Raw genomic sequence first — 19824 nt, forward strand, 5'->3', positions numbered from 1 at the left:
CTATGCTAGGATTTAAGGGGTATTAGTACATTGAGCCAATTTTAAGCAACCTTACATTTACTGAAACTTCACAAAAAAGGTGAAAGAATTTGTCTTGCTTTAGCATAACCTGACTGTGGCAGGTATTTATTGTATCTTAAAACAAAGTCCAGGACAATAAACAATTGCACACTTGAAATTTCCAATTATACAAATTGAAACTTTGGAATGTTGTTTATTTTGTCACCTATTTTTACAGGATAATAACCAGCTGTAACATAGTCTAGACATAGATTTTTTACTAAGATTCCTATTAAAGTTGTTAACAGTGTTAACTTTGTGTGCTTTCAGCTACAACAGATCAACTTTATGAGTTTAATGCAAATAGTGCAGTCATCCTTTGCCAATGTGCCAAATGTGCAACAAATGGTACAGCAGCATCCATCTGTTCACCTGACTGGGAGCCAGCATGCACACACTGCCCAAGGCAGTGGTTCTCCAAAAACACAGCTGCCCTCTCCAGGAAATAAAGGAAAACCTGGTCAAAAGAGCTCTGATGTTCATCGAAGGAATAGTGCAGAAGATGAAGGCAACAGTGGCCATGTAGAAGTATGTCTATCAAAGTATTTATGAAGTTTATGAAGATTGTTCATTTCATCTCATATGTTATCTATCCTGTTGAATTAGGAAATGTGTTTGTAGTGATTGCTGTAGACAAAACTATTTTTGTGCATATTTAGTGCCTAGTTCCTATGTAAATGCTGACTTGTTCGCTTTTCTGATTTAGAGTCATCTGGATATGAATGCCTCTTTAACTCTACTTGAAAGCAACAGCAAGGAAACAGGATTTATGTCACCATGCCAATATCTGCATTCTTCAGGGCCTACTAAACCACTTCATCTCCTATCCCCTTCCTCAAATATCCGGAAAACAGTGAGGCTTATCCCTATTGAAAAGAAAACAAGTTACTCAAATGGATTTCCTTTGCTTAGGCTCAAATCAAGTTATTTCAAACCAGCATTTTTACATCCAGTAGAAATGTCATCAGCTTCTGCCAGACCACCCCCAGTACCACGAGTAGCCTGGAGTTCATCAGATTCCTTATGTAACCATCAGTCATCATACACACCAAGAAAGAGTGAGGCAAAAGAAGATTTCAGCAGGAATAGATATGACCCTGAGATCCCAAGAGAAATGCACGAGGAAGAGAGGAGATGGGCAGAAAGAGTGCATAGGGGGCCTCCCAAACACCTGAACCTCGATCAGTATGAAGGGCAGCAGGAAGTTTCTCCTCAGCAGCAGTTCCCAGCAGATGTGAATACGTACAGGGCACCGATCACTCAGAACCCGGCTGGTATTCCACTGCTGCACTTGCAACTTGACCCAGTACCCAGAGTTCCACCAGCTGTAAAGCAGCCAATCACTACTACTTTGATACCTGTTAAACCTGCAACAAAGGGTGCTGACTCCAGAGAAACACTACAGGATGCAGGGATATCACTACTTCAGGTTAATTTACCTCAAAAAAAGAAGGTACTGGATTTTAATAATACCTCTTGCTAAGTTGTAGTGGTTTTACCATTTCATGGTTTCTTATTCATCACAAATAAATTCCTGTTTCCAGCCTATGGAGTTTAAAGTGTTCAGCCCAGCTATCAGGAGTGATCTAGAACTAGGGGTACTAGTTTATTTGCCTGTCAATATGAGGCAGGCTGCAAGCCTGAAAGTGTTTTTAATGACATTCGATTGAGTCCACATTCCACATTTCATCACCATTCAGCCCATTAGTAATGAATGCAAAGAATTTATAATCTAAAATATTGGATAATATTTATATGGTAAAAAGCAGTACTGCTTTATTTCAGAAATGATAATAGAATTATTTACAGAAAGAGAATGCAGTGGCAAATCCTCTTTTGTAGTGCTGAAATAGGATGCTAAAAGGCTTAGTAAGAAAACCTTATCTTATGGATGCTGAGAACTTGGTGTTTTGAAAAATTTTGTTTCTGATACACTCTTATAAGCTTGCACATTACAGCTGAAAAGAGTGGAAACATTTTTTCTTGGGAAGTTCTTCTTCAGTCCTTGTCTACATTGCACAGTTCCTACCTTCATCCTGAACTACATGCATAGGAAATGCAAATATTAGTGAATATGTGCTGTGGAGAAAACTCCCATCTTTTAGTTTACTTTCAGAAAATAGTTTACACATGTACATACTGGCAGAGGTCCTGGTCTGATGCTGTTAATATTACATTTCCATTTTCTTTACAAATTGCTACAGGAGTTCTGTTTGTATAACCGAGATCCAAACTGGACCTACTTTTTTCATCCAATCTGATGGGTTCCCCTTTCTGTTCTCTCTCTTTTCTCTCTGAAACCTTTCAGGCACCAAAACTCATCCCGTTTCAAGATCTCATTGCGTTTGAGCAACGCCACCAGCACCATTCTGCGCTCAGCACTTCCTACGGACAAGACCAAACTGAACCCATGCGGTTACTAAAAGCTGATGTTGAACCATTTGAACTGAGAGATGTGAAGAAAAATAGAAAAAGGCAAGACAGACTTTTAAAGTGGGAACTTCATTTTGAAAGCTTAACTGGTAACCTGTACCTTCTAGCTTTGAGATCAGAGGGTTTGGGTGTAATTCTCTTGGCAGAGAATAAAATAGTAAATGTTAATAAAAAGACAGCAGAAGTACATCATTAAGGCATGAAGGGGTTTTTGCTGTTAGCAGACTGATAAGAAAAAGATTCAAGGGGGAAGGTTTTCCATATTGCTATCTGTGTTTTAAAGTCTTATTGTTACCTGACTGCTATATACTGTTTATAAAATGCTTTGCACTTTACACACAATGAATAGGCTGCTGTCTCTGCTGCATATTGTCACTGTTATTAGTAATCTTCAGGAAAAAAAGGGTTAAGCTCTTTCAGTGTAGTTCAATATTTAGGCTGGTTTTTAATACAGGCAGTGATTAATCAGCAAAATTCCTGCTGAAGCAGTATTTTCTTTGTTAGGTATCTTATTATTTACAAAATTTGATTTATTTGTTGTGAATTGATTGCACAAGAGTTAAAACAGTTTGTTTAAGCTGCTTACATATCCTTGTTCAGTTCTCATAGAATGTTGATAGAATGTTCTAGAATAGAACAATTGCTTTTTTCTGATTAGTTGTTGTCTTATAATCTATTTATCACATATTACAGAAGAATTGCAACTTTTTGAGTAAAATGATTAGAAACTTTCTGTGATATCTGAAATTTGTCTTACAGATTGTTTACAGGTATTTTGTGTAGTAATTATTAATTATGCACAAAACATAGATGTGTCATGTTGTGTGGTTTGTAATATTTAGTATAAATAGCTTATTAGATAAATTACAGATTTTAGTGTGAATATTAGTATTTTTATGAACTCCTACAATAATTCTGCATAGATTTCAGATGGGCAAAAACAGTGCTTTGAACTGATCTGTATGCAACAGTTCTGTTTATCTTTTCCATATTTAATTCAGTGCACATCTTATTCTTTATCTGTAATTAATATGTTGACAGGAAAAAGAAGCGTAATAAGAAACAACTGCAAGAGAAGGAGGAGAAGAAGAAGAAGAAGCCAACTGTGTCCTTCTGCCCAGAGGCCTCCATTATTACTATTAGTGACACAGAAGTGGCTTCTGAATCAGATACTGGGGTATAGAATAATGTTTCTTTCTTTGCCTTTTTCCATTCAGGTATTAACAGAAAGGGAAGTGGAAAACTAAAAACCAAAATAATAAAGTACATCTCTTCTAGGCTCTAGCTTAGAAAGGGTATATATATGTTTAATTCATGTACTTGCATTTTCTGTAAACAGTAGATTTATTTTTATGAAGTATTCTAAGATTACTATTGTTTTTCTTGGAACATGAACTTGTCTGTCTTGATAGGAAGTAAGTGTGTATGTACATTTATAGTAAAAACATACAGAAATGTTAAACAAAAAATTATGTTTAGCCTAGTAGTAATACTATGACAAATGACAAAGGCATTACTCTTTTCATGTGGGGCTATATGGATGACAGTGTAAGAGTAGTAATGGGAAGTGTGAAATCTCAGTTCTGTCTCAGCCCAGAAACTGAGAAAAGAAAGTCTTTATCAGGGTGAGTTTTTCATTTGCTAAGGCCTTTTTGATACCTTTTGGGGATTTTCCTTGCAAGTACCAGATTTCAAGCTAGAACACTACCAGATTCAAAGCTGCATCACTACCCAGAGCAGCAGGCTCTGTTTTTGGTCCATACCATACCTTCCTTGAGACCTCACTCCAGCACAGCAGCTGGAGACCTTCTCCAGAGCAGGGAGATATTACTTAGGGGACAGCAGAGATAGCACATACTCAAAGAGGAATAAAGAATTTGTGTTACTGCAGATCACCTCGAGGTACATATGAGACTGTCACATAGCCAGTAATTCCACTAAGTTGGAATGGATCAGAAGAATTTAGAAAAAGATTAAGAAAAGGAAATTACAATAGGGATTTTTCCCCTAGTCATTACTCACACAAAGTATATTGAATAGTTAAACAGCATCCAGAAAGCCTCTAATATGCATTTGCACTACTTTTAAAGATGATTCTTTTTTTTCCCTTATATTAGGATGACAAAACAAAGTCGACATCTTATCCTCAAGATGGTTTGTTCATTTCAATGGGCAAGTACAAGTCTTTTCAGTGCTTTGAGTGCTTAAATAAAAAAAAAAAAAAAACAAGGACCATGAGTTTGTTAGATTTCAAAGCAAAACTCTGTGGTCATCAAGATGTTAAAAACTTGTATCATGTAGTCTGCAGGCATTACAGCTTAATGGTTTATGGTATCTTTCCCCAGACCTTTCAGGATGGACAGCAGGTTTCTAGACTTTTCTAGGGATAGTGAGTTTTTAGGGGATTGGTGTGGAGAGACATGCAGGCAAATTTAAGATCTTATATCAATTATCTGAAGATTCAAAATAGTTCTGAAAATTATAGAAGTATTTCATTTTTTTTTTTTTTAATGAGTGGTAGTCTTGTATTTATGGCTAAAAACAATTGAGTTAGGGAAATAATAATATAAGTATGTTGAATGAATTTCAGTAACTATGGTTTCATGATAACTATGGTTACGGTACCTTTTACTTCCAGTAAATGTGGTTCACAGTCATTTCTGTTCATGTGATTTATCAGAATAGTGCTATGAACAATGCTTTTTAATATTAAATTGGTTTCTTTTTTAAAAGAAAAATATTATTCCAATTTTATTTGCCTGCATAGTTCAATTACAAAAAATTTAAGGCTCTTTTAAAAGAGATTCAATGTTTAAAATGTTTATAGCTTGCAAAGTTAAGAAAATTCTTCTGTGAAAAAATTCTTCTTTGTAGTATTCAGCACAATATTCAGTCTTATCACAGGACAAAATGCAATCCATTCTCTAAATAATGGTTTGCAAACCTCTGTAGAAACATCAATAAAGAAATTAAGGTATACACGTCTTAAATATTTCCCTCCCTTTTGGACTGTGAAGCAGACTTTTATTTTACAGCACACTAAAATACTGGCTTTAAAAATCACATCCCTAAACTGAACCTTGATTTTAACTCAGTGTAACATTGTAAGTCTCAATATAGTAACATATTCACATTAAGTAGGTAACATGAACTCTTCTTGGAATCATTCCTGAGAAATGCTTAGAGAAAAGTTGAAAGTATCTGTCAGGAATACAAAGAAAAAACTGTTGGAACCCATAGGTTTGAGTTAGTATCATTGCTTTCAAGAGTGTCTAATTCTTGTGTCATTTGTAGACACCCATTTTGTATTATCACATTTCAGACACAGTGGAGGAAGCAATTACTACTTCAGCAGATCTGCATTACATGGCTTCTGTAGGGAAAAAACCAGCAGAAACTCAAGATGCAAGTACAAATACTCATACAAGTAAGTGCTGCCGGTGTGACCTGCAGAAATCAACTGCTTCTGGTGTTGCTTCTTTCTAGTTGTGATATTTGGTCAGTTTTCAAAATGCAATAAGATTGTAAAGGGGAAAAGAGGTTTTTGTGCTCCAATTTTCTGTTTCAAAAAGAATTAAATCAGAAGCCATTGGAATATAAATTACAAAGCAGTAGTTAAAAATTTTAAGTAAAAATATTACTGATGCTGTTATGTAAGAGTCTCCACATGCTTTCAGTAAATCAGTTCTGATGTGACTTTTTCTGAAATCTTCTAACTTCACTTACCTTTATCTAAATGCATTTTAGACAATGTTTCACCCTGTGACTAAAATGGTTTCCCTGCTTCATCCACCCAGACTCTTCTTTGAATGTGAGCTGTCAAGTCAGAAATGTACATTCAGATAATGCCATCAGTATCTTTACTTTCCTTACATTCATGCATTTTTTTGTGGTTTTTTGTTATTTTTTTTTCCCAATCAAGTGCTCGAGTCGTATCAGGATTGTGGAATCAGCAGTGAAAACGAGATTTCCGAAGTTCAAAAAAATGACTCAGCCCCATCTGTTTCTGTGCCAGGTGTGGCTCCAACCTCTCTGTACTTCATTTGTTGTTTGGGAAGTCTATAAAAATATAGCAATTTTAACGTGGGTTTTGTGCATGAGGTGGCTTAATGCAGAATGTAGATAACATGGTAATTTATCTGACTTCTTGAAACCCAATACAAAATAGTTATAATACTATTTATGAAAAGTTTGGCTGGAATTTTTCATGGAGCCGTGTGCCTATGCCTTTGCCTTCCTGCATGAGATTATTTTATGGATTTTAGCTTGATTTTAGTGCCGCTTACTCTTCGGGTTTTGTTGTAATGCAGACCAAAAGAATTGACCAGTGGGATGTTATAACAGATTACAGCTCCACATGAAACTGAGCCGCAGTAGCTCAGCTACTTATGCCATTGTTTCCCTGCATCTGCTAGATGCAGGTTATAATGTTCCAGTCCCAAATAGGAATTTTATTCTCAATCAATCCTATTTTGGATCCGTTTGTAGAACAGAAAACAGAAGGTAACTGAATTTGGGCTAAAGAAGACCTATTTTGGTTTGGGTTTTCTCCCCCCATTTTAAAAATCCTTAATAAATTGAAGTATGTAGGTTTTAGTACCTAAATATTTTCCCTATGGCACCAAATGAGCATATTAATTTTTCCATTGTTTTAAAATTCAACAGTGTTTTTCCATTTGAAAATAATTTTGCTACATCACATAACTTATTTGCAAATAGCTTTATTAGAGATCTTTCTAGCCAGATAATATAATTTCCTTGGATCAAGTAAAGATGAAGGGTTTTTATTTTACTTAGCTGGGATAGACCTCGAAGTTAGTAGCAATTTAGACTGCAGCTTAGTCAAAGCTTCTCTTATCATCTAGAGAATGCAGAGTTGTTTCCAAATACTTAGTCTGAAGTTTTGTGGCTTTTACTGTAAATATAATACTGACTATTATTGTTTTCTCATAGAATCAATTAGCACCTCTGCAGTACTACCACCTGACACATATTTAAACCTGAGATTTCCCACTGAAGTGAAAAAGAAACCTTTACCATCCTTTTGGTCAGATGCACCTGATTTGGTTAGTAATCCAATGTACATGTTTGTCTTAATTAGTTTGGGTTCTTTGTCTCCAAAACAAAAATACTATCAGCTCAAAGTTTTAAGAGGTAAATACAGAATATGGTTAACAATGCCCTGTAAACAATATATTCAAAACTCATTCTGTAAAATTCTTCATGATCTTCTTGTTGTTTAGCACGAGCACGAATATATCAGTGTGATTGACATTGAAGACAGTGACATCCTTAGCAATTTGCCCATGATACCTGAGTCTGCAGAAGAGATAGATGCTGCACAGCAAAATGAGAAGTTTGAAATTCCATCTGCTGCAAAACTTCACCACTCAGCAGCTTCTGTTACTGATGCAATTCCATGTGAGACTCTTCAGATGCAAGGTAAATCATTTCATTTTTAAACCCAAAGAAGGCAAGACACTTTTGTTATAATACTCACACAGAATATCTGCAGCTTTCCCCCAATTATCCTCTTGCTTTTTTAGTATTAAATATCAACATTTATACATTTGACTTCTTTTGTGATGGTTCTTGGCTCCTAAAACCTACCCTGATGTACAACACATCTATGCCTGATTAGTTGCAGTATTTACATGCTTGCAGTTTATTCAATGATTTGGTGCATTCTTTTTTTTGTATTTCAAGGTGACCATCAGAAAAACGTATCAAGCCAAGTGCAAAAGGAAGATAAGTCAGATTCTGCTACAGATAGTGTAACTTGGAACATACTGCATGAAGATGACAGAACTCTTCCTTCTTCAGAGCTTCCATCCAAAGTAATTGGCAGAGAATACTTTTCCACAAAGCAGCAGGAAATGAATATGCAGTTACAGACACTACAAAACATGATAGAAAAGATGGAGCAGGATTTCAGAAATACCAGACTGGTGAGTTCTGACTGCTAGCTGTCATTTTTTAAACAGTTTATTTTGTAATTGTTTTGCAGCTAAAGTCAAACCTTACATTTCGGAACAATGTGTTCTCAAGTCTTCTTAGTATGTATTGAGAGAGACTGAGAGTAATATACAGTTCTTACATATCTAGTGCTGAATCTGTTAGCTGACATAATTACTTACAGTGGATGAAATGCTGACCAGAATGGCCAGTTTTAAACGTCAGGAAACTTCTGGCTTATGAAGACTACTGAAATATTTTAGTTTCTGTGGTTTTTAGATAAGATATATTGGAAAACTTCATCTACTTAAAAAATAAAAATAATGTGATCAGTAGGAGTAAAACTGTTCATGCAAATAATTGAGTTTATATGTAGTTTTCCCAAAATATGGGTCCAGAAGATTGAACTTCTTAAATGAAATGAATCTGCTTGAGCTACTTTGATTCTGGAACTAATTTTATTTGTTTGTTTTGAATCAGGAAACAGCATTAAAATGTTTATAAAATTCTGAGGAAAACAGTTTATTTACAGTATATTTTGCATGAATATCTGTGGTGAAAGTCTCAGAAATACCTTGAAGAAAGAATCATTACTTAGTTTTTGGATTTCTTTTACAGTTAGTGAAACTAATAGAAGACACTGAAATGGCTACTGATTCAGACCTTAGTGCTCGTCCTTCGTTCTCTGAAGCTGCTGAAGTCATTGATGGTGGTATGTGTTCAGTTAACAGAAAGATAACACATTTGCAACTGAATATTAAACTTGTCTGACTTTTAGTTACCACGGAAGTTTAATGCAATCCCAAAAGGTATCACTGAAATATAAGCCAAAAATACCAGAGAGAGAAATAAAATGAAAGGTAGCAAATCTGGCTATTAGGCATATTGCTTTAACAAAAATGCATTTCAAAGTATTTATAAACCTTGATATCTTTCAAAACCATAATACAAGACTTTAAAAATGATGTATTTCTATTGTATCATGAAATCAAAATGTGCTGCTTGTAAGTGCTTTACTCACTGATGTAAAACAATGATATGAAATCTGTCCCCAGGATTTATCTTTTCATGTGTGTGAAGAAAGCTTTTTTCATCTTTGGTGGCTATCCAGTTGTAATATCTGTATTTTATTAAAAGTTTACATCAGCTTAACTGTTTATTAGAGCAGATGTATTGAATAATTTATTGCTTATATAACAAATGACTATACAGTACCTCCCTAATTGTAGCTACTGTATTGTGCCAAGAACATGGTCTAATCTTCTTATGGAGTTAACACAAAGCCATGTGGCAGAACCAAATCATGGCTGTATCAGTATTCACACGTCAAACAATATTTAAGATGTCCATATCCTCACACAGAGCAACTCCTGGTTCAGTCATTTCATTCAGCTCATGTGTGCAGGACTGGCACACACAGCACAGCTCTGGAACTGCCCTTTCAGAGGAAGGCAGAGCTAACCTGAGTTCTGGTTGTTACAGGCTTGACAGATGAACTAAAGGTGCCAGTAACAAATATATATGAGTGATAGTTTTTACATTGAGAGGATTTTGTTTGGTCTACATTGACTACTGTAGTCATTATTTTTTTCACAGAATCGGAACGTTATATGAGAGGCATAATTTTTGAAGATGTTATAGATGATCAAAAGGAGGGCTTAAACTTGCAATATCCTGTACCCAGTTATACTCCAGTGGAAGCACACACCCCTGCCTCTGCAGCCTTGCCTTCTAACTTTCCCAGTGGCATGAAGTCATCTCCTGGTAGAATCTTTATTATGTATTTTTTCCCTTTTGCACCTTTCAAAAATAAGTAAACTTTTTCTTATTGGTGTAATACTTTTTCATTGCTGTTACACAGGCTGTTACATAATGACAATGAGCTTATTAAAGTCAGTTATCAGTCTTTCTGGATTGCATTATTTAGAATGACTTCATTGATATGCATTGATAAGGAGTTTATGTTACATGACAGAACAGGATCACTAAACTTTGCAAAGAGTTCAGCAGTGAATCATACTTGCACTGAAATTCACTGTTATTGGAAGAAATACCTTTGGGTCTGTTTCACAAACCCATCGCTGTGTTGATTTGTATTTACTTAGTTAAGTGGAAGGGGCGCGGTGTCACAGAACACTCAAAGCTTCCTCCAAAAACTGTCTTTATCATCTCTGTCATCTTCCTACATTTAGGGAGGTGAGATCTCAGTTAAATCCAGCCACATCAGCAAAATCAGTTGGTTTATTTCACCATAAAGTGACTGCTTTACTTTAGTGTCTGTGTCCTAGAACACTACTTTATGAGGTCTCATTTCATTTTGCAAACTGAGAGCAAATTGATTTTTGCAATTGGGAATATTGCAATAGCATTGAAAGGAGGAGGAAAAATCAATCTGTTGCTTGAGTTGACAAATATAGTGTGTTATTTTGTGTGCATATTGCCTGAATTGCTTGCAGTCAAACTTCCAAAAATTATACATACTTTCTAAAAGTGAACATGCATTTGGATAGCCACATTTGCAGCAATCAGATAACACACAGCAATCAGATAACACACCCAGAAAAATTTTGAAAGTAGTAATGCAGTTTATAAGTATAAACTTGTAACTGGCAAGCTTAGAAAACTATAGGTGATACTAAGTTACAACTATAATTTTTTGAGATGTAGAGTTTAGTTCAGGAGGGAAAGCAGTGTTCTTCCATCCAGGACATCCATACTGCTCTTCAGTTGCATCTCATGAATTCCAAGCTCCTTCTGAGTTCCTGGCTTCTTCAAGTAAGTGTCAGTTGCCACATCAAGTCTCTTCTTAAAAAAGCCTCCAGGGATGGAGAATCCATCACTTCCCTGGGCAGCCCATTCCAATACCTGATTACCCTCTCTGTAAAGAATTTCTTCCTAATATCCAACCCAAACCTCCCCTGGGAGAGCTTGGGACCGTGCCCTCTTGTCTTACTGAGAGCTGCCTGGGAAAAGAGACCAACCCCCACCTGGCTACAACCTCCTTTTACAGATCTGTAGAGAGCGATGAGGTCTCCTGCTTTATAGTTAATTGGAACAGATAGTTCCCAGTTAGTTGGTCATGGCAGAAGACTGACAACAGTGATATCATCATCCTAGTAAAGCTATCCACATCAGCCAGGGAGCTGTTAATTGTATTCTCTGGAGAATCTATGCTAACCTGACAATCAATGACATGTTTTCTCACAGGCCATTAAGCCTATACACAATATGGATTTATTTTAATGTCAACATATTCAGGTTGATATATTTTTGTATTTTATCCCACTGGCTGTTTAACATAAGTATGATTAGTTTGTGTACAATTGTAAGGATTTTATTAACAAGGATTGTTTCTGTTTCAGGCTCTCACGTATGGAGAGATTTGCATGACAGGTATGTATTTTGAGATTAGTTTTTTTGAAAATCTGTTAATCAAAAAGGGGACTGTCAGGGTGAAATCATCACTTCATAAAAATCAAGGCATCCATTTCCCAGCTGAATAAATGCCCTTCTATTAACTAATTTCAGGCATTTTTTTCTGATTTTTGTAGTACTCGTTACATTTACTTTATATTATATATATAAAAGCTGCAGGAGCATTAAAGTTCTTTTCTAGTTATGAGTAACAGAGCTGTAAATGTAGATGGTCTTTGTGTATTTGTTATTTCTCCTATTGCAAGCTAGCTTCAAAAAAGTACATGCAATTGCTGCTAACAGTTGTCTACAAGGCCAACTATCACCAGAAAGTTTTTAAAGTGTTACCATATGAAAAGTATAAAGCAACAGACTGAAGATTTCAAAACAGAAATGAACCTATGCATTAAATAAAATGGTCTGACATAGGTGTTTTTTACTGTTAGCTACTGTTAATCTTCTGGATCCAGTTGTGCAGTAGAAAACCGTAGCTGGCTTTCCTTTCTTCCTGATCATTCTGCTCTGTGACCCACCTTTATTGTTTTGCTTGAAACATTACAGTAAACTGAATGGTTTATCTTACTGTTCAAGTAATTTAGTGGAACTCCTTGTTGTGACAGAAGTAATTAGGGAGTGATTACTTAAGCTAGAGGATGGGTGTGAGGCAATAACCTTTAGCAGACTGATTTTTACCCAAAGGAGTAACTTGAAACAACTGTAGCTTGTACTCACAAACTATGACATTTGCTTTTTTCTGGGACCAACTGATTAAAAGAGAGGAAAGAAATGGGCCCAATGTATGTAAAACTCTCCTCTCACTCTAACTGATTCTAGCTCAGAAGATCACTGAGAACTCGTAGTATCCCATAATCTTATCTCAGCATGGGCAGCGGTACAAACCCTGTGGGTGCTCCTGGCTGCCAGCTCAGCCTCCTCTGGGCCAGCCCTGTGCATACACTGCAGTGAGCTCAGGCATTCCGGCTCTGGATGGGGCCAGACTTCTGGATATATGTTGTCTCCAGTGTACTTGATGGCAGCAAAGCTGAGGGGACAGCTGACACCTTTTGAAGATAGTACATATACACACACGGTCCAGGTATTGCTTGTGTGCACTGACACAGTAGAAATGTGGGGAAAGAAAATCCAGTCCAAAGGCTCTGTGTAAAGCAACCTGAATATTCTCATTTTAAGCATGGGAGGAAGGATTTTAGCATGTTATTCTCACAGTCCTGTTCTACATTAAATTGGTAACATCTTTTTTTCGCCTACCTGACTTCAAGCTCTTTAGAAGATCCCCTGCAAGTTACTGGTCCGAGTGGTGTTACAGACATCGTTAATGATCGTGTAGTAGAAAGTGACATCTCTCTGCCAGAGCTGGGCTTTACAAAAATGCAAGCTAAGAAAATCCCTAGGTAATACCATGGCTGTTCTTATTATGTACTAGTTAAATCATTTTAACCCTCTTTGTTATTCTTCTCATAGCTCATACCCCTAAACAGTGGAAGCAAGTATGTGGTTGAGTTGATGTTAATGGGACTGACTGGTACTAGGACTGTTTAATAGCGACAAATTTACTGGTTTGTAGAACATGCTAGTTGTTTTCTATTATTTTGGTTTTGAAATTATCTTCTTGGTCTTTCTTCTACCAGGTGTAGGCTGGGGCAGAAATCTCTATATACAGCAGATTCAGTTCAGCAAATGGACTGGGGCCTTCTAAAGCAGTTCTGAAAGACAGAGTAGAAATTTGCTGTCAGTGGCATAGCAGCTTCATAAGGTTCCAGCCACAAACTCCAGCTTGTTATGCCTCCCGTCTTGATGGAGATTTCTACTCCTCCTGAGTGTCAATTGTAAAATCAGCTGTGTTCTCTCCTGAGAGAGGTCAGAGTGACAGCTGTTTCCTAATCCTCTTTGTGGTATCAACTGGTGACAATACAAAAAAATACAGCTGATCAGGATGCCAGTCTGTTGAGTTGGTGCCACAGGTCACACTAGTTTAAGCTCCAGTCCAATTATCAGAATGTAGTTGAGGAACTAGAAGAAAAAATTTAGGAAACATCTTGGAAATCACTTGTGTGCCAGGATTTTATGAAGCAAAATTTTACAGAAGAAAATTTCCCCTCTTGTTCATTGCTTTTGCTTCCAGTTGAGTCAGAATTTTAAAGGTTTACAGTATTTTTATTATATCATGTGTAGTTGTCATAGTTTTCAATTTACAGGATGTGCTAGATTATTGCTCATTCACATCTCCTCTCAGGGTTCATGGTTTTGCTGCTGCACATTCTCAAAAAACAGAAAAGGAGAGGAAAGAGATACAAACATGGATGAAAAGAAAGCAAAAGGAAAGAATGAGAGAATATATGAAGAATCTGGATGAACAAAGACAGAAAGAACGTAATCCATTCAACCTAAGAAAGAATGTGGTAAGACTAATGGGAACTTGAAGAGTAACTGTTACATATTGTACAAGTGTCGATTATTCAGATTAGAGAGTATAAAGGCTGACATTGATTTTTTTGTTTTTTTCTATTTTAATTTTGGGGGTTTGTATGTATAATTTTATTTTACTGGATGTAGTTGTGTCCAAAGGGATCAGTGAGCAAATACACCAGTGATCTTCATAGGATGCGCTGATGACAATTGGCTGTAGGTTGCAATTAGGACATACAGTCCTTTAACTGTAATGGGTACAGCTGCAACATCCACTGATGAAAGATGCATTTTGTCAGGGAGTGAGAGCTACAGCAGTTGTTAAGATGGGTTTACATCTTATTTCATCTTCCTGCACACCTCCCCAAAAACCTCACTGGATTTAAAAAGCAGAGTTCAGATGCCAGCAATCCTTTAGGAACATGGTTAGATACTGAGGGCAGCCATCACCCACTCAGAAATGTGTGCAATTATAAAGGTCAGCAGTAAGTACAAGTTTATGGCCTGATAAATCTCTTCTGATCTGCACTGTGCTAGAAATAACTGGAGGGGGAAGTTACAAAAGCTGTTCAGAATACTCAATCAGTGTTAATTCTTAAAACATGCACTTGTCATCTGGACACCTTCAGGACCTAAAAAGATGCTGCTGATCAGGGGAAGCTCTGGGGTTACAGGAGATGAGACATAGTAACAGCAAATATACTTTTTACTTGTTAGTTGAATTCAGGGGACGCTGAAAATATTTTCCTGGTTTTAACGCCCAAGTAGCAAACATGTAACACACACAAGTTTCCTGTTACTTAATAATGCAATTACATTCACTTTTAGATAGAGTAACAGGTCTCATTCATGTGTAATACATTATTTCCCCTAGTTTCAAACAGCCTGCCGGAATTGAACTGGTCTGCTTTTTTGTATGTGATTCAAGAAAAATAGGTCCTACTTCTCTCCCTTTCCTGTGTTACCATCCTATAAATATATACTTGATGCTTTTGTTATAGGCTTTTCTCCTTAAATCATTAGTGGAGGAATTCTCAGATTTTGGTGGGTGGTTCAGTATGGGTTTAGATTGGTTTTTTTTCTTTAAGAAGAAAGCGTTGAAAAATTCAAATTCTACTCTAGCAAACACAGGTCAAAGTGCAACCTTGACCTGTTTTTTAAATTAGTTATTATTGGGAATGTCACTGATTCTCAACAGACTTAAAGGTGAGGCCATTTGAAGCTTTGAGCTCGAGAGTGAAAACATCTCTCTAGGATTGTAAATGTTTGAGAGTATAGGACTTATGGAAGATGTGACTGCAAGCTTATATAGTATATTTTTAGAGACTGAAAAGTTATAGAGACAATCTTGCCTGAATTTTCTGATAGGGCTGTATGCTTTCATGTTGTTTTTCATTCTGAAGAGTGTCCTAAACAGTAACATTTTGAGGATGAGAGACTGGAATGAGATCACAGTACACAACAAGTTAATGATTTTTATGCTTTTTCTTACACAGCATTATAGTCCTACTTCAAAGGATATTCGAATGTTCCAGAAGAGGAAAGAAGAAAAAGACAAGTAAGTTGCTATAAATATAACTTTTGATATCTTTATTTATATATTAATCTTCCAGTGTTAAGAAAGAGGTAGTTTTAACTATCTTGTCTCTGAAACTTCAGATATGAATGGTATTTCAAGATATTTCAACCAAAAGCATAAATAATTGATGTTTGTTTTACCATTTAGGAAAACCCTGAGTGTGTCTCATCCTTTGACTGTATTTTTCACTTCCCAAATTTCATTGTTTCTTTTTTTTCTTTTCCCTGACACCGACTCATTCATTATGTCAAACCCGCTGGTAAGAAATGTTTTAACTTTTTGGTAGTGATCTTAAAAGGTTTAGTACCTCTTCTGTGAAATTGCAAAAAAAGGTGCTCTTCATGTAGCCTTACAAGACTCACAAACCAGCTGCAATGAAATGAGTGAAAGCATGAGGTAATGTGTAACATTGTTTCTCCATAGAGCCCTGTTATCTGAGCATCACAGAATGAGAATTTCACAGGCACTTTCTCTGATGAATGAAATGTTATCTGAAACACCATCAAATGATCTTAAAACTTTGTCCAGCACCAGATCACCTCAAGGGTACAGAAGAAGTCATATGGCATCTAGTAAAGGGTAACAGCTCTTAAGCATTAAACCTGCTCTTGTGTCTTGGTGTCTTTACCACACTTCAAATTGCTGTGTAGAGGAATGGTAGGTGGTAGACAGTAGTAAGTATATAAGCTTTAATGCTGTGTTTGTGTTTTTTCTTATTGTAGAGGGCATCTGAACAGTCCTGTTCTGTCAGAAAGGAGCAGAATTGCTGCAAAACCCAGCTTTGGCCAAAGAAGACACCATTGCACCCCAGCTCTTGGTTTAACACAGTCAAGGGGTAAGAAAGAACTTCTCTGATGAAGGCACATCTTGGAGATGATCTTCAAGCTACTGCTGCGTTTTTGGGAGGGAGGAACTTTAATATCTGTGTAGAAAATTAGTCTTAGAATCCTAGAGGTCTCCTATTATGAGGCTTTTGCAATTGTGTTGTCAATGGCCTGTTAAATGATGGGAGTTACCTTTCCTTATCACCTCTCTATAAATCCAAAGAAGCTTAAATTTCCATAGCAAGAGTGCTGGGTAATGCAGGAGGCGAACTCATAGATGAAAATTTTTAAGCATCTTTGAATATATTTGATCTGCTTTTAAAAGAAGAAGTGCTTTATTTGTCTTTCCAGGAAATGCCTGTATGGCCCTACAGAAAAGTACTTCCAGAGGAAGACTGAGAAATGCTGCAAACTGTCTTGTTGATTCTAGACACTGTAAGTTATGTAGAGCAATGTCATAGTGCACCTACATGATACAGGGAAAAGTAAGACACAGAGAACACATTTCAGAATGGGTTCTCTTCTTCAGAACGTGGAGATGACTGAGAGGGGACCTCATCAATGTCTATCAGTAACTGAAGGAGGGGTGGTGCCAAGAGAACAGAGCCAGGCTCTGCTCGGTGTTGCCAAGCAATAGAACAAGAGGCAGTGGGCAGAAACTGGAGCACAGGAAGTTCCACCTGAATATGAGGAAGAACTTCTTTACTGCATGCGCTGGAACAGGTTACCCAGAGAGGCTGTGGAGTCTCCCTCACTGGAGATATTCAAGAACCCTCTGGATGCAATCCTGTGCCGTGTGCTCTGGGATGGCCCTGCTTGAGCAGGGAGGTTGATGACCCACTGTGGTCCCTTCCAGCCTTACTCATTCTGTGGTTCTGTGAATGCATCCTGCCTCAGATACAGCGTTAGTTTGGAAGAATAAAAACCATCATTTTTCCCCCTCATAAAAATCCTGTAAAAAGTTGTGAAATATTTAACCAATCACCTTTGTTTATCTTCTGAATGGTTTTAGCCATGTGGCAGTTTCAAGATCTGAAAAAATGTGGTAGACTTCTGTGAATTCCTGAAACACACACTATGAAATCATGAGGGACAGAAGCCTTGAGTGTTTCTTTTGGTTGAAACCCACAGAGAGAAAGTTAATTAGAAGACCAGGACACAAGTATTGTGCCTCTCCCCTGCCTTTCTATTCTGCTTACTCTCTGAGCTCTTTAAAATAGAAATTGTCTTTATTAACCCTCTGTACAGTATCTAGAGAAGATATGATTTTGTCATAACGTTAGCTTGGAAAAATTTGTTCAAACAAAAACAAAAATCAATTTTGTTTTGTTCAAAACAAAAAAACCCTTTTGGATTTTAGTGGTACTTTTTGCCACATCTGTCTTTGTAGTTTCCTCTCATAAATATTCCCTCCTAATCAAAATCTTTAACAGATATAGCACCTGTTAACAGCAGCAGAATTTCTGATCAGATGGAAAAAGAACGAGGAGAGAATCAACCTGAAACTTAAGAAAATAGTGTCGGTTGATTCCGTTCTGCCTTACACCAGAATTATACTAGTGGCATAATTAGATTACCAAATGTCTGTGTATTTGAGTTGGCAATGCAGGAAATTGAGAGAAGCAGTAGTAAGCAGAAAGGACACTTTTCCTGAATCACTCTGCACATGGAAAGTAATTTTCCTCCTGCTTTCCATACGTTCTGTTGTTACACTCTGTATGCAGGTTGATCTTTCTCTGATTTCCTGGCATGTTCTGTATCCATTTCTCCAATATCCCCCATCCCTGCTAAGGATTTCATTAAAGTTTCATGTCTTCTAAGAGTCACAGTCCAGGATTTGTTTAGTTTAGTCCCCTGTCAAATGTCCCTTTTCTGGGGGACTGCACCACAGAACCTGGATGCTCTAGGCACTGTGCATGGTCCTGTTCCGCTTTGTGTTCTGCCCTGGGAAGACAGTTCAGAGCATGAAACCCAGCAGCCTTTTCTCACATCGGTTCAAGATAGCAGGGCGTGGTGTTTTCACATGGATTTACTCACAGCTTCAGTTCTTAGAACTTGCGGCTTCTGTTCTTGGAGAAGTTTAAAGAGATTCAGAAGAAAAGAGCAGAAAGTGTTACAATGCTGTGGTTGGCCTGTTTTCTCCTCAGCTGCTGAGTACGGAGTCAGCAGAACCTCAAAACAAAAGCCCCCACAAGTTGCCACTGCAGTTCAGACAGAAGGTACTGATCAAGAGAGTGATCGAGACATAGCAAGTCCTTGGACTGTGCCTGATGAAATCCAAAGAATACTTCAAGATACTCATGACTCCATATTTCAGGTAAAATATCTACTTAAACTAGGAACTATTTGATACTTGCACTTTAACACTTTCTTTCCTTCTGCTTTATTTAAAATGTGGTTCTCTGTTTTAAGTATGTGTGTGGGACAGCTGCAGAAGGACATAAACGATGGTGCTTCAATGGAACTACATTTTGTCTTTACAAGCAAAAAGTCATTCTTGTGAGCCTTGAAATTGAACGTCCTTTTTAGCAACCGCGTAGTTACCCTGTCCAGATAACAGGCACTGGTTGGAGTGCATAAACAGGAAAACAGATTGCATTTGTTGCAGAATAATCACATGACTTGATTAGGACATGTTTGAAAAGGGTGGGATTGTTTCTACTGTCCGTGAATGATGCACTTTTCAGCTCATGTTCTCTCCCTCCCACAGGCCCCTGCAGGGCATTGTGTGAGTTTCTCTCCTCTGGGCAGTGTCAACACTGACAGCGTTTCTGAAAGCACAGGAAGTATCCTCAGCAAGCTGGACTGGAATGCAGTTGAGGCCATGATAGCAGATGTGGAAGATAAGTGAAAATTTCCCAGCCACTGTGCACTTCTAAACAGTTGCCAGTGTTTGATGTCACTAAAAAAGCAATGATTGTTCTACTTAAAATGGATTGAGTCTTGCATTGACTTCCTTCTTAAGCAGCGTGGAAACTGTCACTGCTTTCAGTCTTGCCTAGATGAAATTCAGTTCCTTAATGTGTAGGTTTCTTTCCATATGTCTTCAGGTCAAGAAGAACTAAATACAGTCAGTAAAGGGAGACCAACAGTCTTAAACAGATCCAGGTTAGCTACTTTATGTAGAAACAT

The 19824-nt window shown here is 37.1% G+C and overlaps 1 protein-coding gene across 6 annotated transcripts in view; it reads left to right on the plus strand.

The window, feature by feature from the left end:
• CPLANE1 (ciliogenesis and planar polarity effector complex subunit 1) overlaps positions 1 to 19624 on the plus strand; it is a 55699-nt gene extending 36075 nt beyond the window's left edge. For 5 of the 6 annotated variants that reach the window (XM_050328789.1, XM_050328791.1, XM_050328790.1 and 2 more), the window contains 21 exons: positions 331 to 588; positions 767 to 1513; positions 2369 to 2535; positions 3535 to 3670; positions 4611 to 4665; positions 5816 to 5920; positions 6416 to 6508; positions 7447 to 7559; positions 7737 to 7935; positions 8200 to 8441; positions 9067 to 9160; positions 10045 to 10212; positions 11811 to 11841; positions 13143 to 13274; positions 14117 to 14282; positions 15786 to 15847; positions 16292 to 16447; positions 16591 to 16703; positions 17044 to 17127; positions 18840 to 19009; positions 19403 to 19624. In XM_050328789.1, coding sequence (XP_050184746.1) covers positions 331 to 588; positions 767 to 1513; positions 2369 to 2535; positions 3535 to 3670; positions 4611 to 4665; positions 5816 to 5920; positions 6416 to 6508; positions 7447 to 7559; positions 7737 to 7935; positions 8200 to 8441; positions 9067 to 9160; positions 10045 to 10212; positions 11811 to 11841; positions 13143 to 13274; positions 14117 to 14282; positions 15786 to 15847; positions 16292 to 16447; positions 16591 to 16703; positions 17044 to 17127; positions 18840 to 19009; positions 19403 to 19543 — 3432 coding nt within the window. In that variant the 3' untranslated portion in view covers positions 19544 to 19624. The remainder of the gene's footprint in view (positions 1 to 330; positions 589 to 766; positions 1514 to 2368; positions 2536 to 3534; positions 3671 to 4610; positions 4666 to 5815; positions 5921 to 6415; positions 6509 to 7446; positions 7560 to 7736; positions 7936 to 8199; positions 8442 to 9066; positions 9161 to 10044; positions 10213 to 11810; positions 11842 to 13142; positions 13275 to 14116; positions 14283 to 15785; positions 15848 to 16291; positions 16448 to 16590; positions 16704 to 17043; positions 17128 to 18839; positions 19010 to 19402) is intronic. The other variant, XM_050328793.1, reaches the window with a different exon arrangement.
• The last annotated feature ends 200 nt before the right edge of the window (positions 19625 to 19824 follow it).

The sequence above is a fragment of the Myiozetetes cayanensis genome, unplaced genomic scaffold (genome assembly GCF_022539395.1).
Source record: "Myiozetetes cayanensis isolate MyiCay16 unplaced genomic scaffold, myiCay2020 scf4, whole genome shotgun sequence".
NCBI classification, from domain to species: Eukaryota; Metazoa; Chordata; class Aves; order Passeriformes; family Tyrannidae; genus Myiozetetes; species Myiozetetes cayanensis.